Raw genomic sequence first — 24683 nt, 5'->3', positions numbered from 1 at the left:
GGATGTCTTGGAAAAATGTCTGATTGCAAGTGTAGGCAGAGAATGTACAAGGTGCCCCTGCAACATCTGGCCAGAAAGCAAAGAATGATCAAAGATGAGGAGGAATAGATCAAACATGACTCAGAACTCACTTAAAGACATTCCTGCTGGTCACAGAGGGGAGAGTTTGAACATCGATAGCATAAAAATGGCAACAAACCAAAAACATATCAAATACATTTAAATGCAAGAAGCCAGAATAATACACAAACAAAGCGAACACCAATTGGTTCCTTTGGAAGATGCTAGGGAGCTATTCTGAAAACTGCTTATAGAGGGAGAGTCAGGCCTTTAGGACAGGAGGAGAAGAGGGTGACAGAGGATGGGATGATTGGATGGCATCACCCACTCAATGGACGTGAGTCTGAGCAAACTCTGGGAGATAGTGAAGCATAAGGGAAGACTGGCGTGCAGTCCATGGGGTCACAAAGAGTTGAACGTGACTTAGTGACCGACCAACAACAACAACAGGCCTTTACTCTCCCCTTCCTGTAGAAACATTACCACCAGGTAACCACATAGATGATAAACTTCTCTATTTAGAAGTATTCCAGCATGTAAATAAACAAGGGGTGATAAGTTAAAACACTACTGGTTATACCTCCTGAATTTAGAGTCTAAGCATGGGACTAACAAAACAGAATGAGATAATCAGACAGGGACCTCACTTGAAAGACACATCACCACCTATTAAGCATCTTCCCTCCAAAAAACAATCAAACTGGGACTTCCCTGGAGGTCCAGTGGTTGAGACTCTGCAATTCCACTGCAGAGGGTGCAGGTTCCATCCCTGGTTGGGGAACTAAGATCCCACATGCCATGCAGTGCAGCCAGAAAATTAATTAAAAACAAAAAACAATCAAACCTTTATCTGATTAAGCCTCTGCTCAGTCACTTCAGTCAGAAAAGGCAATGGCACCCTACTCCAGTACTCTTGCCTGGAAAATCCCATGGATGGAGGAGCCTGGTGGGCTGCAGTCCATGGGGTCGCTTAGAGTCAGACATGACTGAGCGACTTCACTTTCACTTTTCACTTTCATGCATTGGAGGAGGAAATGGCAACCCACTCCAGTGTTCTTGCCTGGAGAATCCTAGGGACAGGGGAGCCTGGTGGACTGCTGTCTATGGGGTCGCACAGAGTCGGACACGACTGAAGCAGCTTAGCAGCAGCAGTCACTTCGGTAGTGTCCGATTCTGTATGACCCCATGGACTGTAGCCTGCCAGGCTCCTCTGTCCATGGGATTCTCCAGGCAAGAATACTGGAGTGGGTAGACATTTCCTCCGCCAGGGGATTTTCCAGACCCAGGAACTGAACCCATGTCTCTTGCATCTCCAGCATTGGCAGGATTCTTTACCACTGAGCCACCTGGGAAGCCCAGGCCTTTAGATACTACAATTTGTAGAAAATACAAATGGAGAGGAAATTCACTAAAGAGACAACAGTTGGAGAAGAGAATCCACAAAAATCCTGTGGAAAGTCTTCAGGACAAATGGTTTGATTTCTTCAGTAAATAAGTTGTAAAGGAAGGAAAAAGGGAATCTCTAGATTAAAAGAGACCTAAAAAACATATTTAAAACAGAACAGACAAACCAAAAGTGGGTTGAAGCTAAACCCTGATGTGCAGAGATTAGGCCTGCATGATAAAAACCATTCCAAAAAAACATGCAAGTAATCCCCAGAGAGGTGGGTACACAGCTAGTCAGGGGGGAAGTGGGGTTGTTTGGGGACCAGCACATGGAGGGCTCAGGGTTGGCTGTGTTGACAAGATGCTGTTGCCTGAGAGTAATCCAGAACACTGTATATTTATTTTATGCTGTTTTTTTTATATTTGTGTTGCATTTAACAATAAAAAGTTTTAAGTGATAACAGAAAACCAGAAAACGTTTTCACTTATTCGTTTAGTTTTAAAATAATTTAACACTTCATAGTATGTATCTCTATCAAATTATCTTGTTCTTTAAGTGTTTACTCCCCCTGACCCCCACAACTACAATGTCCCATGACAGTAGGAACAGTTTCTGAAAAGGAACATTTTCTATCCTATAGGGCCTTGTATCCTCCATGTTAGAGCAGTACCTAACATGCTGTAAATATACAATAAACGTGTTGAATGAATGCTGAATAAAAGTAAGTAAATCAATAATCTAACAAACATTTATTGAGTATGAGCTGGGGAACAAGCAGATAGCAATTCTGGCCCTCAGGAGCTTTGTGGGGTTTTTTAAAAATTTATTATTTTTTTTTAACTTTTTATTTATTTATTTTTGGCAGTGCTGGGTCTTTGTTGCTGCTCCGGCTTTCCTCTAGTTGTGGAGCAGGGGCTGCTCTCTAGTTGTGGTGAGTGGACTTCTCATTGCGGTGGCTTCTCTTGTTGCGGAACACAGTCTCTAGGGCACACGGGCTTCAGTAGTGGGGGTGCGTGGGATTAGTTGCCCTGTGGCATGTGGGATATTCCCGGACCAGGGGTCAAACCTGTGTCCCCTGCATTGGCAGATGGATTCTTTACTACTTCACCACCAGGGAAGTCAGGTGCTTTGTGTTTCGAGAGGTGGCTGATGGAGCGCCATGTATCTGTCATCACAACGGGCTGGAGTGGAACCAAGTGGAAGAAGGCAGTGCTTCAGGAGGTCATGTGTCATCCAGGAAGGAGAATATGGTGGCTTGGAATAGAGAGACATAGTAGAAAGGTCGAGGAGTAGACAGATTCCAAATATTTTTTGGGGTAAAACTGACAGATTTGTTTCTTGGGGCTGAGTGGGACAAAGAAAAAGAAATCAGTGATGTCTTGTGTGTGTGTATGTGCCAACATCATGGATTTTTTTTTTTTGCATCAATTTTTATTTTATTTTGAAGACCCCCACAGCATGCCGGGGTCTTCATTTCCCAGTCAGAGATCAAACCTGTGCCTTCAGAATCTTAACCACTGGATCCCCAGGGAAGTCCCCAGAGATGTCTTTACAATTTTTTCATTAAGTGGATGAAGCCAATATTACCAAGGTGGGCAGACCTGAAGTAACATAAAAGAGAGACGCTCACGACACTGAAAGCTGCCCTCCCCACTCCACCCACAAAAGGAGTCGCATACCTCCTCCCAGGCTCCTTCAGGCTCCCCTCCTACCTCACGGAGCTGTGACTGCCTTGCGTGTAGAAGGCAGCCAGTGCTGTCATTTGAATGCAGCGTGCATGCCATGCATTTAGTGCGATTCCAGGCTGGGAGAGGGCGGTGCAGGCCAAGACCCTTCCCCCACACTGTGGCGCACAGCTGGGTGCGCACCATGCGTGTGACAGATGAAGAAGTGCAAGCACATGTCCTGACGTTAAACCCACTCGCTTTAATCCTCGTAAATTATGCACATGGGTTAGTGCTTCCGTTCCTAAATGGTAACTGAGGAAACTTGAGAGCAGACAGCCTGTCGGATATAGCCAGGTTCTCACGCTCCTAAGGGGTGTGTCCAGACTCTAACCCGTGTCGGCCTCAGCCCGTGTCACGCAGCCTCCACCATCACCTTTCTCTTCCCCGACAAACACTCCGTGTCCGAAGCTGCCATCCCCTCCCCGTAAGTCCTGCTCTTCCTGACCCTAGGACTCTGTCCATGGGGGCCGCCTCAGAAGGCTGCTCCAACCACCCAAACGTCCCTGGGGCCAGAGCTACTTACAGGGTGTCCACGGGTGGACCTGGCTGCAGGCTGAAAGACACTGGCTTCAATGGGTGATGACATGGAAGTGAGTAGGGGTCATGTCAGGCAGCTCCAGCTCAAGTTTAAAATCATCGAGCTCTGCTGCTCAAGGTGATGAGATTGGGCGCAGACCCAGGTGATGCAGATCATGCCAGGCCGGCCTGCAGTGGCCACTCCTGCGAGGACCAGTTTGCACTCGAGTCTGGTGTGCGGGAGGTCTGGAAAGAGCAGGGGAGAGCAGAGTCAACCTGTTAGGGAGCCCTCGTCCATGAATGTATCTTAACCTTCTAGAACAAGGACTGTATTTGACACCTACTTCCCTGTGTAGGGTAAACATGAACTAGATTCTAAATACCCATTGTCTGGTGGGCACAGCCTTCTCCCTGCAGGACGCCCACCCACACCCCGGGCCTTGACAGCAACACTGCATCCTCCTGGCGTCTTCCCCATATCACCCCACCCTGCCTTCTCTCCTTGGCCCGGTGAAATCCAAATTCAGCCCAAATGTCACTCCTATGAAGGTGTCACAGGCAGAGTTCATCTGTCCCCCTCAGTTCCCCCAGAATCTGGAACTCTTCTCAACTAGAGCTTGCACACCAGGGCGTTTTGATTTTCCTGGTCCACGAAAGAGCTCTCTAAATGTGGCTGCAGGGAAGCACGAGGCCATGAAACTGATGAGCATGTGAGTGTATTACGAAGATCAGGCTTCTGCTCTTGGCTTTTTTCACGTACCATTTAGGAACAGAAGCACTGACCTCACATGTCATGAGTTTAGTGTCAGGATATGTGGTTACACTTCTTCCTCTGTCACACGCATGGTGTGCACTCAGGAAGCTGACAGGACACAGTGTCACGGGAAGGATCTTGGCCTGCCTCACCTTCTTTTGATCTGGGATGGCAGTAAACGCATACATGTACATTGCATTCAGATGACAGCACTGGGTGCCTTCTATGTGCAAGGCATTCACAGCTCCATGAGGTAAGAGGGGGTGCTGAAGGAACCTGGGAGACAATATGAGATGCTTCTTTTGTGTGTGGGGCGGGGGTGGAGTAGCATTTTCAGTGCCATGAGTGTCTCTCCTTGTCATTACTTGGGATGGGTTACTTTCAATCATCTACCCTATCTGAAGAATACTGCATCACTGGTGACTGCAGAGCACCTACTTTGTACACCTACAAATTCCCTAGGTGATTTTGTCCCGTTATGCAGAAAAGTACATTCTGACATCTTCTATTTAGCTTTAGAGTGCTTCATACGGCAGAAGGTGGCAGATTTTTTTTTTTTTTGCTACTTATTCAGTGGACATGATTTACTAGCGCCAATCAGTGTGCTAGGCCCTGAGGACTCAAAGGTGCATAAGATATTGACAGAAATGCAAAGAAAAGGTGATTAATACCACAATTTATCTCTGCTCACTGCAGCCGGGCTGGGGGGTGATGGGGGTCTTGCTAGACGACGCTGGGGTTGTGCATTGCCTCCTCATGCTCCTACCTGGAAGAGATGTTTATCATCTGCCATTTGTCATTTCCCTGCCCACAGCTAGCCATATGGCCACATCTAACTGCAAATCCTTGCCTGTGCCTAGAAGGCAGAGACCTAGAAATATTTTGTGAAGAACACAAATGACTATTGTTGTGGCAGGTGACTTTCTCCTGATGTGCAGAGATGTCTGTGAAGGAGAAAGGCTTCCAGTGGGTGAGAAGCACTAGGAAGAGTGCAATGGTGGGGAATTCTGGCTGCAGAGAAGGGATCCCAGTAGGAGTGCTGGGAGATGAGTTAGCAAAGGAAGACAGGTCACACTGTGACAGCCAGGCAAGGAGGTCCGGGATTTGATCCAGGAGACACTGTGGGCTTCATTTATTTATTTACTGGCTGCGCTGGTCTTTGTTGCAGCTCTCGGGCTCTCTGCAGGCTCACTTAGTTGTGGAATCTTTGACATGCAGAATCTTCCTGGATCAGGGATTGAACCCATGTCCCCTGCCTTGGCAGGCAGATTCCCAACCATTGGACCACCAAGGAAATCCAACACTGAGGGTTTTAAAGGAGCTGTGGTGTAGCATGAGTGACCTGACTGCCGTGTGTAGGAGAGATAAAAGGGTGGCCAAACTGGAGGCAGGAGATCCATTTGCTTATTATTATTATTTTTAAATGCATCGCTTTGTTCTCTTTGTAGGGTGGCCAGATACTGCAGACCTTGAGCATGTGACAGTCATGTGGTTTCTTCAATAAACCTTGGAGCTTCTGCAGTTCTCCTGGGGCCCACAGACTGCATAGTTCTGAAGAGTCAAATATTAAGCTTTCTTGGCAGCCACACCTTCCTTTGATGTTTGGGTTATTGAACATAAACAATGTGTCTTCAGCATCATCCGTTTCTGTTTCTAAGAGTGCTGGCTGTGCTTTCTTCTTGATAAACAGTCTGAACTGACTCCATCTTGAACAATTTCTTCATCACAGTTTCCTTTTGTCTTTGTATATTCTAGCATGTAGGAAAGGCCATTACAACCCCTGGTTGGGACACCAACTTGCAAACCTATGTGTTCAGGCTTATCTTTTTAATATATATATATATTTATTTGACTGTACCAGGTCTTAGTTGCGGCATGCAGGATCTTTTTCCATTGTGGCTTTTGGAATCTAGTTCCCTGACGAGGGATTGAACCTGGATCCTCTGTATTGTCAGTGTGAAGTCTTAGCCACTGGACCAGCAGGAAAGCCACTGTAGTCTTAGCCACTGTCCGGACAGTGGCCCGGACTAATGGAGCTGACATCCTCCCTGTCTAGGTGCCCCAGTGCCTCAGGCCAGAGTGCAGCACCACAGCTTCTCTCCATGGACACAGTGGGCACATTCTCCATTTGATTCTTACACTAATACAGGCAAAAAGAATCCACCTGCAATGCGGGAGACCTGGGTTTGATCCATGGCTTGGGAAGATCCCCTGGAGGAGGAAAAGGCTACCCACTTCAGTATTCTGACCTGGCGAATTCCATGGACTGTATAGTCCACGGGGGGTCGCACAGAGTTGGACACGACTGAGTGACTTTCACTTTCACTTTCTAATCCAGGCAAAGGTGGGTAAGAGCTTGGAGTGGGATCCTCTGAATGGAGAGGAAAGAGAGGATGCTACACATCACCCACTTAAGAGAAAGACTTGGTGAGGTCTGGAACAAATTACATACAAGACGCAAAGGAGGGTGGAGAGTCAGGTTTGGAGCCTAGGAGAATGATCATATTATAACTGGAGGAAACAGTGCAAGATGGACAAGTCTGGGAAGGACATTCGGAGCTTGCTGTCTGCAAGTTCAGTTCAGTCAGTTCAGTCGCTGAGTCGTGTCCAACTCTTTGAGACCCCATGGACTGGAGCACGCCAGGCTTCTCTGTCCATCATCAACTCCTGAGCCTACTCAAACTCATGTCCATCGAGTCGGTGATGCCATCCAACCATCTTATCCTCTGTCGTCCCCTTCTCCTCCTGCCTTCAATCTTGTCCAGCATCAAGATCTTTTCAAATGAGTCAGTTCTCTGCATCAGGTAGCCAAAGTATTGGAGTTTCAGCTTCAGCATCAGTCCTTCCAATGAATATTCAGGACTGATTTCCTTTAGGATTGACTGGTTGGATCTCCTTGCTGTCCAAGGGACTCTCAAGAGTCTTCTCCAACACCACAGTGCAAACGCATCAATTCTTCGGCGCTTAGCTTTCTTTATAGTCCAACTCTCACATTCATAGATGACTGCTGGAAAAACCATAGCTTTGACTAGATGTACCTTTGCTGGCTGCAAAGGGGGGCTTTTATTTTGTTTACTCTTTTCTCCAAGTACCTAGAGCAAGGCTCAGCACACAGTCTGTGCTCAGTATTACTTGTTGACTGTGTAATACCAGTAGAGCATGGAGAAGTTCCCAAAGAACTGTTAATGCCAGATTGCCACTTTTTGTAATATCAATGCTAGGAAGGCAGACTGCTGCTACTAAGTCGCTTCAGTTGTGTCCGACTCTTAGTGACCCCATGGACTGCAGCCCTCCAAGCTCCCCCATCCCTGGGATTCTCCAGGCAAGAATACTGGGGTGGGCTGCCATTTCCTTCTCCAGTGCATGAAAGTGAAAAGTGAAAGTGAAGTCACTCAGTTGTGTCCAACTCTTAGTGACCCCATGGACTGCAGCCTACCAGGCTCCTCCATCCATGGGATTTTCCAGGCAAGAGTACTGGAGTGGGTTGCCATTGACTTACCTCCTTTTTAAGTTATTTTAACAATGCAGGGCATGTTGGCTTTGTGGGTTTTTAAAAATATTTATTTGGCTTCGCCAGGTCTTAATTGCAGCACGTGGGATCTAGTTCCCTGACCAGGGATCGACCCCAGCCCCCTGAATCTTAGCCACTGGACCAGCAGGGAAATCCCAGATTTACCTCCTTGAAACCATAAGATGAGTTGCTGAGAAAGTGTAGAGGAAAAACAGGCTGAAAGAGAGAGCTTTAGGAACCTTGATGTTTAGGGGCAAGAAGGTAGGACTACAATCCAGGGAAGGTGGGCATTGGAGGCCTGAGCCAGGTAAGGTGGGCATTGGAGGCTTGGATCTATGGGTATCAGATGCTGCAGATGGGTGATGGAGCCCAGGACAGAGAAGAAGGCACGGGGTTGAGGAACTTGGGGAGGGCTGGGCGGGCAGCTGCTGGCAGGAGGGATGGAGGGCAGTGGCTGGAGGGCCAGGCTGGCCCAGGGGCGTTCCTGGGTTTTGTTTGGGTTTGGAGGGGTTCTACGTGGGACCTGGATGTGGAGCTAGGTGAGGAGAGCTTGAAGATGGAGGGAGGCAGGGACGGAAGGAAATCGTGGCAGGCCTCGAGAGGCGGCTGGGAGGCTGTCTTCCAGCGGAAAGGGCCACTTCTAGGCGAGGAGGAGGGCAGAAGGGTTAAGTTTCGCCATCGCTCGGTCCCTCCCGCGGGCCTCTTCGGTGCGGGGCACAGTGCGAGCCGAGGGCCACCTCGAGGCAGGTAGTCAGCCTGGCGGCTCCACCACCTTCAGGAGGTGGCCGCGCTTCCCGGTTCCCCGGGGGAGGAGGCAGCCGCGAGCCCGGTGGGTGGGGGCAGGTGGGGGTGGGAATGGGGAAGGGGAGGGGACTGAGATGGGGGAGGAGTGGGGAGGGCTGGGGCCGAGGGCGGGGAGGGCACGGGCCGGGAAGGTGCGGCGGCGCGGCGGTCGGGGCGGGGCGACCCGGGAGCCACACCCTGAAACTACCTGCGCTCGACAGGAAGGGCCGGGCAGAGCCTGGGCGGCCGGAGCGCTGGGCCTGCGATCTGAACGAGGCCCGTCCCGCGCCCCGGCCCCGGCCCCCCGGCGATGGCTAGAGCCCCACGGCCTCCGGGACCATGAAGAGCGAGCGGGCGCGCAGGGGCGCAGGCGGCTCCGGTGCCCTCGGCGCTGGACTCAAGTACACCTCGCGGCCGGAGGTGGGAGGCGCGCGCGCAGTCGAGGAGGGACGCGCGGGGGCTCCGGGGTCGGGGGGCTCCGAGGGGGGGCCGAGGGGGGCCAGGGAATCGGGGGGTGTTTGGCGCCGGGGGCACCAGGGGGACCGGGGAACCGGCAGCGCCGCGCTTGTCTCGGCCGAGGGAGCCGCTGCGCTGCCGGTTTGTGGCCGCGGCGCCGGCCCGACAGGTGGAATTTCCTGCTTGGCGGGTGCCTGGCCGGACCTTCGGCTCAGCCCCGCGGTCCCCTCCCCCGGCCCTCTCCCCGACCCCAACCCCGGGCAGTTCCCTGGCCTGGAAGTGGGCTCGTCTCGGCACCTGATTATCTCCGCGCTGTCCGTGCGCCTCGGGAAGGAAGCCGCGGCGCAGGCTGCGAGCGGTGGTTTGGGGCCGGGGAGGGAAGTTTCCAGGCGGCTCTGGCGTTCTGGAATCCTTGGCCTCTGCGGGAATTTACTCTTGTCTTACTGGTCAGAAGGCATCTGAGCCCCCCGGGCAGAGGGCAACCGGGAGCCCAGAACTTCGGTTGCCATAGAACGTGAAGCTTAGGACTCCAGGGTGGGGCTTGCTTGGTCTTCTCGGAAGGCGGATGGAGCCCTTTGGGAAGGAAGTGGGAACCTGTGTCTTGAACCTGTTGGAGACTCTGAAGCAGGGAGCTCTCGTTTGGCGGAAAGGATCTTTGTTGCTGTTTAGTCGGTCAGCCCTGTCCCGCTCAGTCGTGTCTGACTCTTTGCGACCCCATGCACTGCAGGAGACCAGGCTTCCCTGTCCTTCACCATCTCCTGGAGTTTGCTCAAACTCATGTTCGTTGGATTGGTGACGTCATCCAACCATCTCATCCTCTGTTGACCCCCTTCTCCTTCTGCCTTCAATCTTTCCCAGCCTCAGGGTTTTTTCTAATGAGTTGGGAACTTGAAAACATTGAATCTTACCATAGAGAGTGGAAATGGGTTGTTAGTTTCTTTACTGATGGCAGTAAAAGGGCGCCCTAGGTGGCAGTGCCCAGGCAGGACTGGCAGCCAGGCCTCCACCTCCCTGTAGTGGGGCCCCCAGCATCCCCTGCACACCAGGTCACCAGCACTGAGGGCTGCTGAGACGCAGGAGCTGTTTGGGGCTCTGCAAACATGGGCCTGTCCCCCTCTCTCCTGAGACCCTGGGGCCAGTGAGCTCCTCTACTGGCCTGCACTCGGTGGTTGGGCCCACATTGGGCCTGATTTGGGAGGTCTCACCGATCAGTCCATTTCTCCAGTGGCGTGCGGACTGAGGGAGCTTGCCAAGACTAGATTTAGGGTCTGCCCTGGTGCCCTGAGCCACCAATCACAACTGAGGTGGGCATTCTTTTCTCCACTTGGCCACCCTGTGCGGGAGGAAGCAGGACTCAGCACCCAGTCTGGAGGCTGGGGTCTGTGGCCAGTTGTCTGCCCTGCTGGTGGCCGATGTTTCCTTTCCATAGTTCGTGTTTGCGAATCCCTGATAATTGCCTGTTAATAGGAGCTCTAGAGTCCTGCCTTCTCAGCAGAGAGCCTGCTGTCTGGTGGTGTTATTTCAGGACTGTTTTTCTTCCCTCCCTCTTCCTCACTTCCCTTTCAGGGACCCTCTCCAGCTGACACTGCCCACATGCCACACTGGCCTTTGAGCTCCCACGGCCACCCATCAGCCCTCACTTCCTTCCCCTTTGGTCCCTCCTCATTTCTCACCTTCCGTGAAGCTCATCCATTCTCCACGCCAATTCTGCCGTTTTCTCCCACGTGGATCACTCCATCTTTCCTCCCGCCAAGCTCCTCCTTGTAACCGGCAGTACCTTGTCCGGGTCTTGGGCCGGGCTCTCAAAGACAAATAAGATCTGGCTATTTCCCTGGAGGCCCTTACGCTCTTGAGAGCCATGGTAAGAGAAGTGCATGAAAATTAGACGTGACTCTGGGCTCCCCTGGCGGCTCACACAGCAAAGAATCTGCCTACAATGCAGGAAACCCAGGTTCAATCCCTGGGATGGGAAGATCCTTTGGAGAAGGAAATGGCAACCCACTCCAGTATTCTTACCTAGAGAATCCCATGGACGGAGAGGCTTGGTGGCCTACAGTCCATGGGTCGCAAACAGTTGGACATAACTGAGCGACTTCACTTTCACTTTCACTTTGACTGGGCTCCCCTGGCCTCCCAGACAGCAAGGAATCTGCCTACAATGCAGGAAACTCAGGTTCAACCTCTGGGATGGGAAGATCCTTTGGAGAAGGAAATGACTACCCACTCCAGTACTCTTGCCCAGCGAATCCCATGGACAGAGGAGCCTGGTGGACTATATAGTCCATGGGGTCGCAAAGAGTCAGACATGACTGAGCGGTTGTTTAACACTGTCCTGAAGAAAGTAGCTTGCTGTGCCCAAAACTCATTTCAGTTTCTCCAGGAAGTCTCCCCTTGTGCCTTCCTGCTTCCTGCTTCCCCAGCTCTCTCACACTCTGGATCACCCTGCCATGTTTGCAGCCAGGGTCTGTGGACTCTGCCTCAGCTGTCTTCTGACCAGGAGTGCAGCCGCTGCCCCTGGGTTTGTCCTCTGCGTTCGCAGAACCAGTCTGGGTCATGCTGAGTCCCTCAGAAGCGCTGTTGCTTTTGAGTTCCTTTCTCCTGGCCACTTCCATCCCTTTGTGGAGGGAGAAAGGTTCTGTTTGGTGATGCTTGGATCTGGCTGCCTCCTTCCCAAGGCTGATGACTCTGGCCCCAGCGCCCTCCACCTGATCCTATTACTATTAAGTGGGAGGTGGCCATCTTTGTGTTCCCCGGTGTTTGTAGAGACCTGATGTGCATGTCCTGTCTGGCGACCATGAGCCCAGCCTGCATGCGAGTAGGGACACAGATGTCAGTTATCATGGACACTGACGATAACTGGGAAGCCTGCCTCACTCGGTGTCTTGGCCCCAGTCGAGCCTTAGATGGTGGTCAGGCAGCTGTTTGGAAGGAGTCCTTGGTTCTTTCTAAAGTCGGTGTTGCCTGGTGAGACTCAGTGTCCCCTCGGCATGCAGAGACCAGGATTAGGAGAGCAGATTTGGTGGGGTCAAAATCAGATGTCTTGGGGGCCAGGCTCTGCAGCTCTGGCTATTCTCAGGGTCTCCTCTCTTTAGTAGTTGGTCATCCACATGACAGATAGTTATTAGGTGCCCATCGACAGAGCAAGTGCCAGGCCCTGGGCAGTAGTCCTGAGGGAGAGCCCAGCCACACAATCTCTGCCTTCAGGGACCGCCCAGTATAGTGTAGCAATGTTATTATTGTTCAGTTGCTCATTTGTGTCTGATTCTGCGATTCCACGGACTGCTGCACACCAGGCTCCTCTGTCGTTCACTATCTGCCAGAGTTTGCTCAAACTCTTGTCTATTGAGTCAGTGATGCCATAGTGTAGCATAGAGATATTTGATTTTTCATGGTAAGAACTGGGTTCTGGAGAAGCTGGGGGGCCACTTGGGAGGGGTGTCTGACTCGGGCTTGAAGGACCAGGGTGGGTGAATTATAGCCAGAGCCACCTGTGACGTGGTGACAGGAATATTTAATGTGGAGCCAAGACCTGGTGCCACTGCTTTCCCTCAAGGTGATCTCAGAGATGTTACCTAATCTTTCTATGCTTCAGTTTCTGTGTTATAAGAATGGTATGTATGTTACAGGCTTGTTGCAAAGATTAAAAGGGGTAATTTACATGCAAGCCCTTTATAAGGCTCAGCCTGGTGTACAGGTGTGTGGCCTGTCTCCAGAACACAGGGGATGTCTCCCCAGTGATGGAGACCCTCTTTATTTCTTCTCCCTTTACTCAGCTTCTATGAACAAGGTCCTCCTGGGAAAGGGAAACGGTGCTGAGACCGGCTACTCGACCCTTTCTCCCTCCCACCACATAAAACAGAACTTTAAGCACTTCCTTCTTTCTCGGTTCTGTGCTGGCCCCTCCGGAAGGGGAAGGCCCTGTGCTGGGAGGTGTGTGCGGTGGGGGGTTGGGGGGCGTTACTGAGACCTGGGTGCTGTGAATGGACAGGGAGCCTGTGTTCCTCAGCTCTTAGCCAGCCTTCCCTCCACCTTGGTCCTGGGAACACCTGGAAATCCATGGCCTTCATTTAGGACACGGGAAAACCGAGGGTAAGAGAAGATGGCACTAGCTTGACAGCTGCCCAAGGAAGAAGGCTGTGTCACCTGCAAACCCCTGGGAGTCTCCTTGGTGGGGGATGCACCTCATCACAGCCCCCTTCCTCCGCCCACACCTGACGGCCAGCTGTGGCCTGTGGCTGCTGTGGTTCTGGAGTTCCCCTGCTGTCATCTCCTTCTCTGGCCTGTGGTCCTGCCCAGGCTATTGGCTCATGCCTTCTAAAAGAGAAAGTCTATTCTTAGAAAAGTAGTGACTGTGTGACAAACCCCCAAGGAGCCCAGGTCCCAAACATGTGGCTTCTGGCCACATGCATGCTGCTGGAGTGTTTAGAATACTAATCATTGCTGAGTTTATTGAGCATGGGCCATGTATTATACCTCTTAGCATCAGTACTGTTATTATCCTTTTATAAGTGAAGGAAGTGGAGCACAGAGAGGCTAAGTAACTTGCCTAAGGTCACAGAGCGAAACAGTGGTGAGATCAGAATTTGAACCCAAGCAGTCTGGCTTTGCTATATTCCACTTGGACTGCCTTCATGAAATACAGGGCTAGTAGCCCAGTGGGCTCAGAAAGGGATGAAGCACTAAGGGTAAGAGCTGATTTGATTTGGTAAGAAAATGGATTTTTCTTCTTGGGACTTTCTGGGACTTAACATATTTATAATAACCATTTGGTAGTATAGGAAGGGTCACTGGGAACTTCTGAGAGGCTCGTGGAACTCTCACCCGGGCTGGCAGTGGTGAGAAGAGTGTTTGGGGTTTGCTCCATGTTTGTGGGCGTATTTGCCCTTTTTTCTTTGCTAAGAACTTTTCTAGAAGCAGATTCCTACTAAGAATTCCATCTTGGAAGCTCATGTTTTCAGAATTTGCTTGTTCCTCTAAGCTTAGCAACAGAATCTTTAGACTCCTTGTGATGGTTGACTAGCAGCTCAGAATCTTGGATCCTTTGTTCTCTTGAGTTGGTGGTGATGGTGGTGAAATGTGAAGAAGAATAGGATGACAGTCATTACTACCCATCACTAAATATGAGCACTTTGGTTTATTCTTTCTTATCCTCACAGAAACTATAGGAGAAAAATGCCTAGTTTATAGATGACCATGTGTATTCAGTTGCTCAGCTGTGTCTGATTCTTTGTGACTCCGTGGATGGTAGCCCACCTGGCTCCCCTGTCCATGGGAGTCTCCAAGGAAGAATACCGGAGTGGATTGCCATCTCCTCCTCCAGGGGATCTTCCCCACCAGGGGAAGAGACAAATCTATGTCTCTTGCGTCTCCTGCCTTGGGAGGTGAATTGTTTACCACTGCGCCACCTGGGAAGCCCCTACAGAGGACAGTACTGAGATTCAAAAGGTTTGCATAATGGCCCAATCCCAAAGAAAGGCAATGCCAAAGAATGTTCAAACTACCACACAATTGCAGTCATCTCTCACATGCTAGCAAAGTAATGCTCAAAATTCTCCAAGCCAAGCTTCAATAGTACGTGAACTGTGAAATTCTGAATGTTCAAGCTGGATTTAGAAAAGCAGAGGAACCAGAGATCAAATTGCCAACATCCGTTGAATCATTGAAAAAGCAAGAGAGTTCCAGAAAAACATCTACTTCTGCTTTATTGATTACACCAAAGCCTTTGATTGTGTAGATCACAGCACACTGTGAAAAATTCTTCAAGAGATGGGAATACCAGACCACCTTACCTGCCTCCTGAGAAATTTGTATGCACCTCACAAAGCAACAGTTAGAACCGGACATGGAACAGACTGGTTCCCAATTAGGAAAGGAGTAAGTCAAGGCTGTATATTGTCACCCTGCATATTTAACTTATATACAGAGTACATCATGTGAAATGCTGGGCTAGATGACGCACAGTTCGAATCAAGATTGCCAGGAGAAATATCAACAACCTCAGATATGCAGATGATACCACTCTAATGGCAGAAAGTGAAGAGGAACTAAAGAACCTCTTGAAGGTGAAAGAGGAGAGTGAAAAAGCTGACTTAAAACTCGACATTTAAAAACTGAAGATCATGGCATCTAGTCCCATCAGTTCATTGCAAACAGATGAGGAAACAATGGAAACAGTGAAAGACTTTATTTTGGGGGGCTCCAGAATCACTGCAGCCGTGGTGACTGCAGCCATGAATTTAAAAAACACTTTCTCCTTGGAAGAAAAGCTATGACCAACCTAGAAAGCATATTAAAAAGCAGAGATATTACTTTGCCGACAAAGGTCTGTCTAGTCAAAGCTATGGTTTTTCCAGTAGTCGTGTATGGATGTGAGAGTTGGACTGTAAAGAAAGCTGAGCACTGAAGAATTGATACCTTTGAACTGTGGTGTTGGAGAAGACTCTTGAGAGTCCCTTGGACAGCAAGAAGATCCAACCAGTCCATCCTAATATTCAGGAAATCAGTCCTGAATATTCATTGGAAGGACTGATGTTGAAGCTGAAACTCCAATACTTTGGCCATCTGATGCAAAGAACTGACTCGTTGGAAAAGACTCTGATGCTGGGCAAGATTGAAGGCAGAAGGAGAAGGGGACGACAGAGGATGAGATGGTTGGATGGCACCCCCAACTCAGTGGACATGAGTTTGAGCAAGCTCCTGGAGCTGGTGATGGACAGGGAAGCCTGGCGTGCTGCAGTCCATGGGGTCGCCAAGAGTTGGACGCGACTGAGTGACAGGACTGAACCGACAGAATGGCTGAAAGGCAGTTAGAGGCAGAATGAGAGTTCAAACCTAGATCTGTGCGACTTCAAAGTCCACGGCCTTAACCGCAAAGCCATTGTACAGTTGTATTCTGAAGGGTGGGTGATTGACGCACACCCCCAGGAAAGCCTTGGAACACGTGGTTGAACAGAGAGTCCTGAGCACCAGGCACCAACATGGGTCCACTGCCGACCTCTCACACCACACCCGACTGGTTTCTCCTTTGATGAGGTTGGTAAACCTCACCTGGTAAACCAGGAGACCGACTGGAGAGGACGCTGAAAAATGTAGCTTTTGTTTAGGATACGCATGGTTAAAAATTATTTTATTGAAATTAAAAAAATTTTTTTTCAAGTTTATTTATTTTTGGCTGTGCTGGGCCTTCGTTGCTGTGCGGGCTTTTCTCTAGTTGCGGTGAGAGGGGGGCTGCTCTTCGTTGCGGTGCCCTGGTTTCTCATTGCGGTGGCTTCTCTTGTTGTGGAGCACCAGCTCAAGGGTGCGTGGGCTTCTGGGGTTTCGACTCCCCGGCTCTGGAGCACAGGCTCAGGAGTTGTGGCACAAGGTCTTAGTTGCTCTGCTGCAGTGGGATCTTCCCTGACCAGGGATCAACCCTGCGTTGGCAGGCTGATTCTATACCACTGAGCCGCCAGGGAAGCCCATAGTGAGAATTTTAAAATCGAAGGACTTCACCTGCCAGAGGAAACGAATCAGGTATAGTTTTGCATGCTCTGTGCAGTCTGTGCCATGTTACAGGGGTTTTGCCTAGTGTGTGGTTGCACATGTACAGTGTATGTTCCGGAAGGCGTCTCAGCCTCCTGTCTGCTGGGCACAGTGGAGGACTGCAGGCTGGAGGAACGGGTGTCTTGCTGCACAGCTGTGCCCAAGAGGGTGCCCTCGCGCACCCAAGTTGCTCAGGGCGGTGGCCTTGGGGCTGTCCCTGCATCCTTCCTGTGTCGTTTCTTATATTGAAATAGCTTTGACGTGGTCTTGGAGAAATCGTCTCTGTCGGTGGCATCCTACCGGGAGGGAAAGGCTGACACCTGGGATGACTTAATCATGAGTCAGAAGGCCCTGGGCTGCCTCCGGAGAGGCCGTGCAGAATAGCACTCTTTCCGGCTTCGCTGAGAGTGAGCGCACCACCCTGACTGGAAATGCCAAGCCTTCAGCCTCCCACGGCTGGGACCGAACGAGTCCAAGGAGCCCTCAGGACTCCACGGCAGACCCAGAGTTTTGAGTTGACGAAGCCAGACCTGTAATGTGTCTCCCTAAAATGTCAAGTAAATCTCCCCGCTCCCCAGCGTTTTTACTTGGTCATACTTTAAACAATTATTTTCATATTTTATTTTATTTATTTTTGGCCACATCTCACGGCTTCTGGGATCTTAGTTCCCTGACCAGGGGTTGAACCCAGGCCCTCAGCAGTGAAAGCGTCCAATCCTAACCGCTGGACCGTCAGGGAATTCCCTAGAGAGTCTTTTTAACATCTTGGTATTGCCTGTGTATATTTTCTATTAAAAAGTTGCTTTCTTTTTTCTGATTGTTGAGGTTAGGAAAAGACTCTTATTTATCTTTGGCTGTGTGGGTTTTCTCTAGTTGTGGTGAGCAGGGGCTACTCTTCTTGTGGTGTGCAGACTTCTCGTTGCGGTGGCTTCCTTGTTGCAGAGCACGGGCTCTAGGGCGAGTGGGATTCAGTAGCACACGTAGGCTCAGTAGTTGTGACCCACGAGTTTAGTTGCTCCACTGCATGTGGGATCTTTCCGGACCAGGGATCGAACCCGTGGATGAAACCTGTGTCTCCTTCATTGGCAGGCAGTTTCTTAACCACTGGACCACCAGGGGTGCCTCAGGACTTTTTTTTAAAAGTTGAGCAATGTAGAAATATACACAGTGAAATTCCTCTGAAATTTTCTCCCCCAGGTTTCAGAATCCCTATAAGTAGTTTGATTTCTATTCCCCCAGTCTTTTATGCATGAACCAATACTTGTATGCATATTAATATTATGTGTACATATATTCTTTCCCAAATGGAATCATAATGTTCTTCCTGTTCTGCAGCTAAAGGCATGGTTGTAATGAACTAATTCATCACACATTTATTACAGATCTTTATGCATGCTAGGATTGTGGAACAAGACATGGCTCCCTCCCGCTCCCCACCTCCATCCTTAAGGAGCAGGTGGTTGACCTTGAGCACTGACCAACTGCCACTGGAGCTGTGCTTGGGACGCTGGGGAGACTGGAAGGGGCAGGGCTTTCCTGCGGAGCTTCTCAGAGGAGGCACCTAAGCGGGAGTTTGGAAGGGTGGGAAGGGCCCAACACTGACTTTGTTTTTCTTCAGTTAACATTGTATTTTAGAGAGTTCTTTCCTACTCTTTGAAAAGCTATTCTTGATTGCTGTGTCAAGTTTCATCAAGTGGATGTGTCATTCCGTATTGTTATTTTATTTGTGGTATTTGTGTGTGCTAATTGCCTGTGTTTTGGAACAATGAATGGAAACAGAGCCAAAGGGCTAGGGGAAGAAATTGACAAACAGCCCTGACCCGCTTGAATTCTGCTGCTGAATTCTGGGTTCCAGGTCTTAACGGGAACATTGCTCCTGTGAAGTGGCACCAGACGACCAGAGGTTCAGGCAACAGTTTGAACGGTTGGTTGAGTTGAGCATTTGAGCTGGACAAAGAGCAGACCCAGAGGAGTGTTTTTGTAGCTGCTTGGAGCTGGAGGAGATGGGAGGAACGAGGCTGGTTCTATTGCAACGCTAATATGCTGGGCTATTGTGATGCCGAGCGCCCTGGGGGAAGAGAGAATTTTGTAACGCTGGCCGTAGCCCTAAAAGCTGTTTCCCCCAGAAAGGGTGGCCCCCAGGGGATGGGACCAGACACAGTTCTGCAGTTCTCTGCTCCCTCTGTCCTTGCACGGGTTGTAATCGTGGACTGGGGCCTCCAGGCCTCTCCCTGGGGATGGGGCTTTCTTATTTGCATATTCAGTGCTTTCTCCCAAACTGCTAGATTTGCAGTTGAGCTAATGTTCCTGGCCCTGGAGGAGGAAATGGCAACCCACTCCGGCATTCGTGCCTGGAGAATCCCATGGACAGAGGAGCCTGGCAGGCTGCAGTCCATAGGGTCGCAAAGAGTCGGACACGACTGAGCAACTAACACTTTCACACTTTCACTTTTCTAACATTCCTGGGGCCTTCCTGGTGGCTCAGATGGTAAAGAATTCACCTGTAATGCAGGAGACTCGGGTTCGATCCCCGCATCAGGAAGATTCCCTGGAGAAGGAAATGGCAGCCCACTCCAGTATTCTTGTCTGGAGAATCCCGTGGACAGAGTCTGGCAGGTTACAGTCCGTGGGGTCGAATCCATGCCTGCTGCACTGAAAGCGAGGAGTTTTAACCACTGGACTGCCAGGGAAGTCTTGGTTCAGAATCCTGACTGTTGGTAGATACACAGACATATACATACACAGACATACACCAGTGATAAAATCTTATGGAACTTAATAATCAGGACAAGTAAAATGGGAAAGCTGAATCAGATCTGTGGATTATAGCAGTGTCGTGGTGTTACAGTCTTATGAGATGTTACTATTGAGGGAGACGGGTGAAGCGTACAAGAGATCTTGATATTATTTCTTACGACCGCATTTGAATTTACAGTGATCTCAACAAAAGTGTTAACGACTAAAAAAGCACTATCCCATGAAACTGCCACGTGGGCTCAGTGAGAATAAAGTCAAGAAGAAAGGTGAAAAAAAATTGCATGGTGCTCCTTTCACCTTTGTCTTCAGTTTCTCCTTTGTTAGCTTCTTAGTCTTGTTAGTTTCTAAGTTTCTTGTTCAGTTTCTTTCTGGTTTAGCTTCTGGGGGAATGTGCCTGGTTTGGCCCCTGCAGGCAGATACTTCTGCTCCCGGTCAGGTGACAGGAGAAAGGTGGGCGTGGCTGGGCCCAGAAGAGGGTTTCTGACCAAAAAGGGCACAGTGGGGCAAAGTTTGTGGGATCAAAGAGACTGGCTGTATTGAGGGGTGCTGCTCTGTTCTAGAATCTTGGAGCCCATCTGAGATAGAATTCTCTGCTTGGAATTACAAAAGAGGGGGAGCGTGTAACTGAGGACTGGGAGAGGAAGAGGCCAGGAAGGTCAAAGTTAGATGCTGAAGCTATAGCGCGTGGCAGGGTGGCTGACACCAGAGAGCTTGGCGAGCTGTCAGCTGATCCCTGGGTAGACTGAGCTTTCTCTCCGCTTCCAGGGGAGTGGAGGCAGGTCTGGAAAGTTCCCTGGGCCTTGGAACCTGTCTTGGGTAGGCTACTTAGTTCTGGCTGTGAAGAGCGAAGTCCTTCAGCCAGTCTGTCAATCAGGTTTTAACCCTGGGCAAAGTCAAGGGTAGAGGGTGTGGGGGAGAGAAGCAGTAGAAAGAGGAAACTGGGGCACCTGACCTCCCAGGACTGCCTGTCTGCCCGCTGTGCCCTGGGGATATCATTGATGCCAAGGGTCTAAGGAAGGAGAGGTCCCAGGGACCAAGACTGTGGACTGAGGTGGTCCACAGACACTTCCTGGAGGGGCTGGGCCCTGGCTTTGTCCTCGGGGACACACTGGGCTTCAGAGGTGGTGATGGGAGCCGAGCCTTTCAGGGTGGCGGGATGGGCACCAACCTACTTCCTCACAGGTCTGGGGGCCACCTGGTTGAGGACAAGGTTAGCACGCCCAGACCAGTGTTGGAGGGGTAGAAATCCATCCAGCCCGACCCCTCGTAAAAGAAAGAAGAGGCTTGTATCTGCCAAAGCTGGTTGCAGGTGTGTGTGGTCCTGGTGCCACAGTGGTGTGGCCAGGCGGGGCCCTGGGCAGTGCCAAGAATGGGGAGGAGATACAGGTGTGAAACCTGCAGGAGCCGGACGCTGACTGGCAGAGAATCACCAGGTCCTGTGCCCACAGTTGACTGAGTCAGACGCTGGGAACTTTCCGTCCAGCTCTGACCAGGTGTACAGAGTTTGGGTTTATTTCCTCCAGTGGGAGCCGTTGGCTCTGAGTCAGCTTTCTATTCTCCTGGATGCCTTGGGGTCACAGATCTGCAGGTAATTCTGGATTCTCTGTAGGGCCCCGGCACCTCACCCATTTCCTGGCAGGTCAGCAGCTGAGAGAAGAGACCAGGTTGAAAGGGAAGGGTCAGAGGGTCGAGCAACAAGAAGGCAGAGAGCTCAGGGAGGCCATCAGCCGCTGACGAGCCTCGGCTGGCAGTGTGTGTCTGCTGGCAGCCTCCAGGACTTCTGGGTGCTGCTCATAAGCTGTCGTGGGGGGGCCCTGAGCTTGGACGCCAAGTCCAGCCCCTCTTGCAGGTACCTTGCATCCCAGGCGGTTGCTTAAAATAGGCCAACTGAAACTGACATGACCCAGCTGGCGGGCTCCTCTCACTGAGAGGGGAGGTGGGTGGGCCGGGCCAGCAGCCTCCAGGAAAGGGTAGGCGGCCTGGCTGGTACTCTCCAGATCCATTTCCCGAGAATGACCTGGGATGCGGGTTAAGCTTGCAGACCCTGGGGTGGTGCCCCTGCCCCGCAGCATCTGAACCTCCTAGGAAAGGGGCCAGGGGTTCTGGACACTGGGCAAGCCCTATGCTCCTTTCGCTGGTGTATTTTAATCATTATTTTTCACACCAGGCAAGTCTGGGAAATGCTGGGGTGGTGCGACTGAGGAGAGCCTCTTGTTTCTTGAGAATCTGGCTTCTTTGGGGAATCAGTCGCCCCAGGGCTGGTGAGTGAGTGGATTCTGAAGTGGGTGCCTTTTCCCTTCTCCTTTGTTGCTTCAGTCATCCTGTGATGAGCAGATCAAGTGTGCTCTCTGTGCCGGTCATTGTGCAGGGCTGGGACTGCAGTGACTGCAGAGTGAGTGGAGTCCCTGCCCTTGAGAGCCTACATGTCGGCTGCTTCCTGCCTGCAGCCGCTTGAGTGTTTTTTGATGGGTGCTGGTTTTTTAAGATTTATGTATTTACTTGGCGGTGCTGGGTCTTCGTTGCTGCGCCTGGGTTTTTTCTGCTTGCAGAGAGCGGGGACTGCTCTAGCTGAGGTGCACGGGCTTCTCATTGCAGTGGCTTCTCTGTTGCGGAGCACAGGCTCTAGGGCATGTGGGCTTCAGTAGTTGTGGGCTCGTGGACTCTAGAGCTTGGGCTCAGTAGTTGTGGCATTCAGGCTTAGCTGCCCGATATGGGGTCTTCTCGGACCAGGGATCAAGCCATTGCAACGTGGATTCTTATCCACTGGCCCACCCGGTAAGCCCATGCTGCTGATTAAACTGGAGAGAGCCCATCTAAGTAGGGCCCCTCCTGCCTGGAGACAGGGTCCCTTTATAACTAGCAACTTGAAGAAGGGGCCTTTCTCCAGGTTCACCCCTGGTATCTCAGTGCTATGCATTGTACTGCACTCAGTATCTCCCAGGGTGACAAAGACAGTGTTACGTTTTGGAATTAACTCCTTGCTCTGTCATCTCTGGTGGCCTTGAGCCACGCTGAGTTTCTAGGGACTCTGGCCGGGATCTAACTTGACCTGGCATTGGGAAGTGGCCAAGAGAGTTATGCTGGCTTTGTCTTTTCCTCTTGAAAATAAAGGCATCTTCGAAGTCGCACGAGATGGACCCTCACCTTGGGAAATGATTGCAGGCATGCACACCATGCTTTCTTGTTTGAACCATCTCACGGATATTTTCTGGTTCTCATCATGGAATTGACATCCATCCTGGGCTTCCCTGGTGGTCCAGTTGTTAAGAATCCACGTGCCAATGCTGGGGACACAGGTTCGATCCCCGGTCTGGGAAGATCCTACGTGTTGCAGAGCAGCTAACCTGTGTGCTGCAACTACTGAGCCCATGCTCTAGAGCCGTGTCCCGCCACTAGAGAGTAGCCACGACCCTCCTCAGCTTGAGAAAGCCTGTGTGCAGTTAAAACCCAGATCAGTCAAAAATAAAGAAACAAATAACTCTTACAAAAGAATTGAAATCTGTCCCACCTGGTGGGTATACTGAGTCACGGAGACTGTGACCAGCAGTCACGGTGGAGCTGGGAGTGGTGCATGAAGCCAGCCACCCTGTCTAGCCTCACGTCGGTGTCTGCAGCCAGCGACATCACTTCTGCCCGTTGATCTTGATCCTCAGCTGCAGAAGCACGTCATCAGGCGTCACGTGAGGGCGTTTCATGGCCCCTCCCAGGACTCTCCGTGACCTCTTTAGCCTCAGCTTCATCCCCTGCCTTCCCAACAGATCACACCCAACCTTGGCCAAACGAGGAACAGTCTTAAAAAGGAGAGCCTGGTGTGACTATTTATTTCTTCCCTGTCTGCTTTGACTGGAATCTCGCGTGGATTTTTGGGTCGTTACTGTCCTTTCTGCTGTTTGTAAACACAAGCACTCACCAGTAGCTGTTCTCCCGCAAGAACTGTAATAGGCTGCCAGCTGCAGCTGCTGGCTCTGGATCTGCTGGTCCCTGGAATCGGTGGGAGAGCCGGCCTGGGCGGCGAGCAGTGGTGCCAGCCCGTCCGGGGGCACTCGGGGAACTGGGCGAAGGGTGCTGTCCAGAGGAGGCTTCTGAGGCTGACTTGGACACAGTTTTGCTTGCTAAGCATGTAGCTTTTAGCTCTGGTGAGTTTGGTACTTAACAGGAGTAGGGTGGCTACAAGGGTCTGTTGTTTACTCACTCAGTCGTGTCCAACTCTTTGCAACCCCATGGACTGTAGCCCTCCAGGCTCCTCTGTCCATGGGATTCTCCAGCCAAGAATACTGGAGTGGGTTGCTATTCCCTTCTCCAGGGGATCATCCCTGATCCAGGAATCGAACCCGTGTCTCCTGCATTGGCAAGAGGATTCTTTACCACCGAGCCACTGCGGAAGCCCACAAGGATCTTTCCTATAGCATCAAATAAAATATGCCTTTTCCTTTTTACCTTCTATAAATTTGTTTTTTGGACAACCCCTGACTTTGGGGAGGATAGGCATCATTTGCACTGGCGTGCTTTAAACCGACAGAAAATATGATATTGTCTACGGTTTACATGTCCCTACTCCTGGGTCTTGGGGTGGTACCCCCCCATCCCTCCAGGAAGTCGGGTGGACTGCGTGGTGATCGGATTTGCCCTGGTGTCCCGCTCCCTGGATCATCCCTCCAGGAGCTTTGTGTGCACCTGTGAGTCCCTCCTTGTGCACCTGTGATGTCTGTCTGTTCTCCAGGAAGTCATTCCTCCCTCTCTTGTCTGAGCTGGCCTTGAGCCTCCAGGATCTGACTCAAGCCGGCTGGTGAGAAGAGGCCACGAGAGTTGTGTGGCCTCTGTTTGTGGTAGGCCAGCACCTGCTTCACAGCACAGCACGGGTTTTATGTGTGCACTTGCAAACGTGTTTACTTTATGAAAGAGAAAGGAGAGGCCCAGGTGGGCATGCAGATACTCCCACTTCCATCGGCTCTCTGGCCTGTAGAGGTGGTCGCATGTAGGGAGAAGGCTGTGTTTGCCATTGAGCCTGAGCCAGTGGGAACTGCCTGCCTCCTATTTCCCTGAGGGCCTCCCGGTCCCATGCATCCGTAAAACCCCAGCCACAAGGGTTGGTGTGGCTCATCCCTCTTTGTTGTTTTACTGGCTTCACTCCCTTTGTGAAGGGGAGACATCACTTTGCCAACAAAGGTCCATAGAGTCAAAGCTATGGTTTTTCCAGTAGCCAACGTACGG

The 24683-nt window shown here is 51.0% G+C and overlaps 1 protein-coding gene across 1 annotated transcript in view; it reads left to right on the top strand.

The window, feature by feature from the left end:
- The first annotated feature begins 9077 nt into the window (after positions 1-9077).
- The window catches only part of ST14 (ST14 transmembrane serine protease matriptase), a 38074-nt gene continuing 22468 nt past the window's right edge, over positions 9078-24683 (top strand). The window contains exon 1 of the mRNA XM_068978609.1: positions 9078-9158. Coding sequence (XP_068834710.1) covers positions 9078-9158 — 81 coding nt within the window. The remainder of the gene's footprint in view (positions 9159-24683) is intronic.

The sequence above is a fragment of the Capricornis sumatraensis genome, chromosome 8 (genome assembly GCF_032405125.1).
Source record: "Capricornis sumatraensis isolate serow.1 chromosome 8, serow.2, whole genome shotgun sequence".
Classification (NCBI taxonomy): Eukaryota; Metazoa; Chordata; class Mammalia; order Artiodactyla; family Bovidae; genus Capricornis; species Capricornis sumatraensis.
Note: the sequence above shows the minus strand (reverse complement) of the source record. Positions and strands in the feature narration are given on the sequence as shown.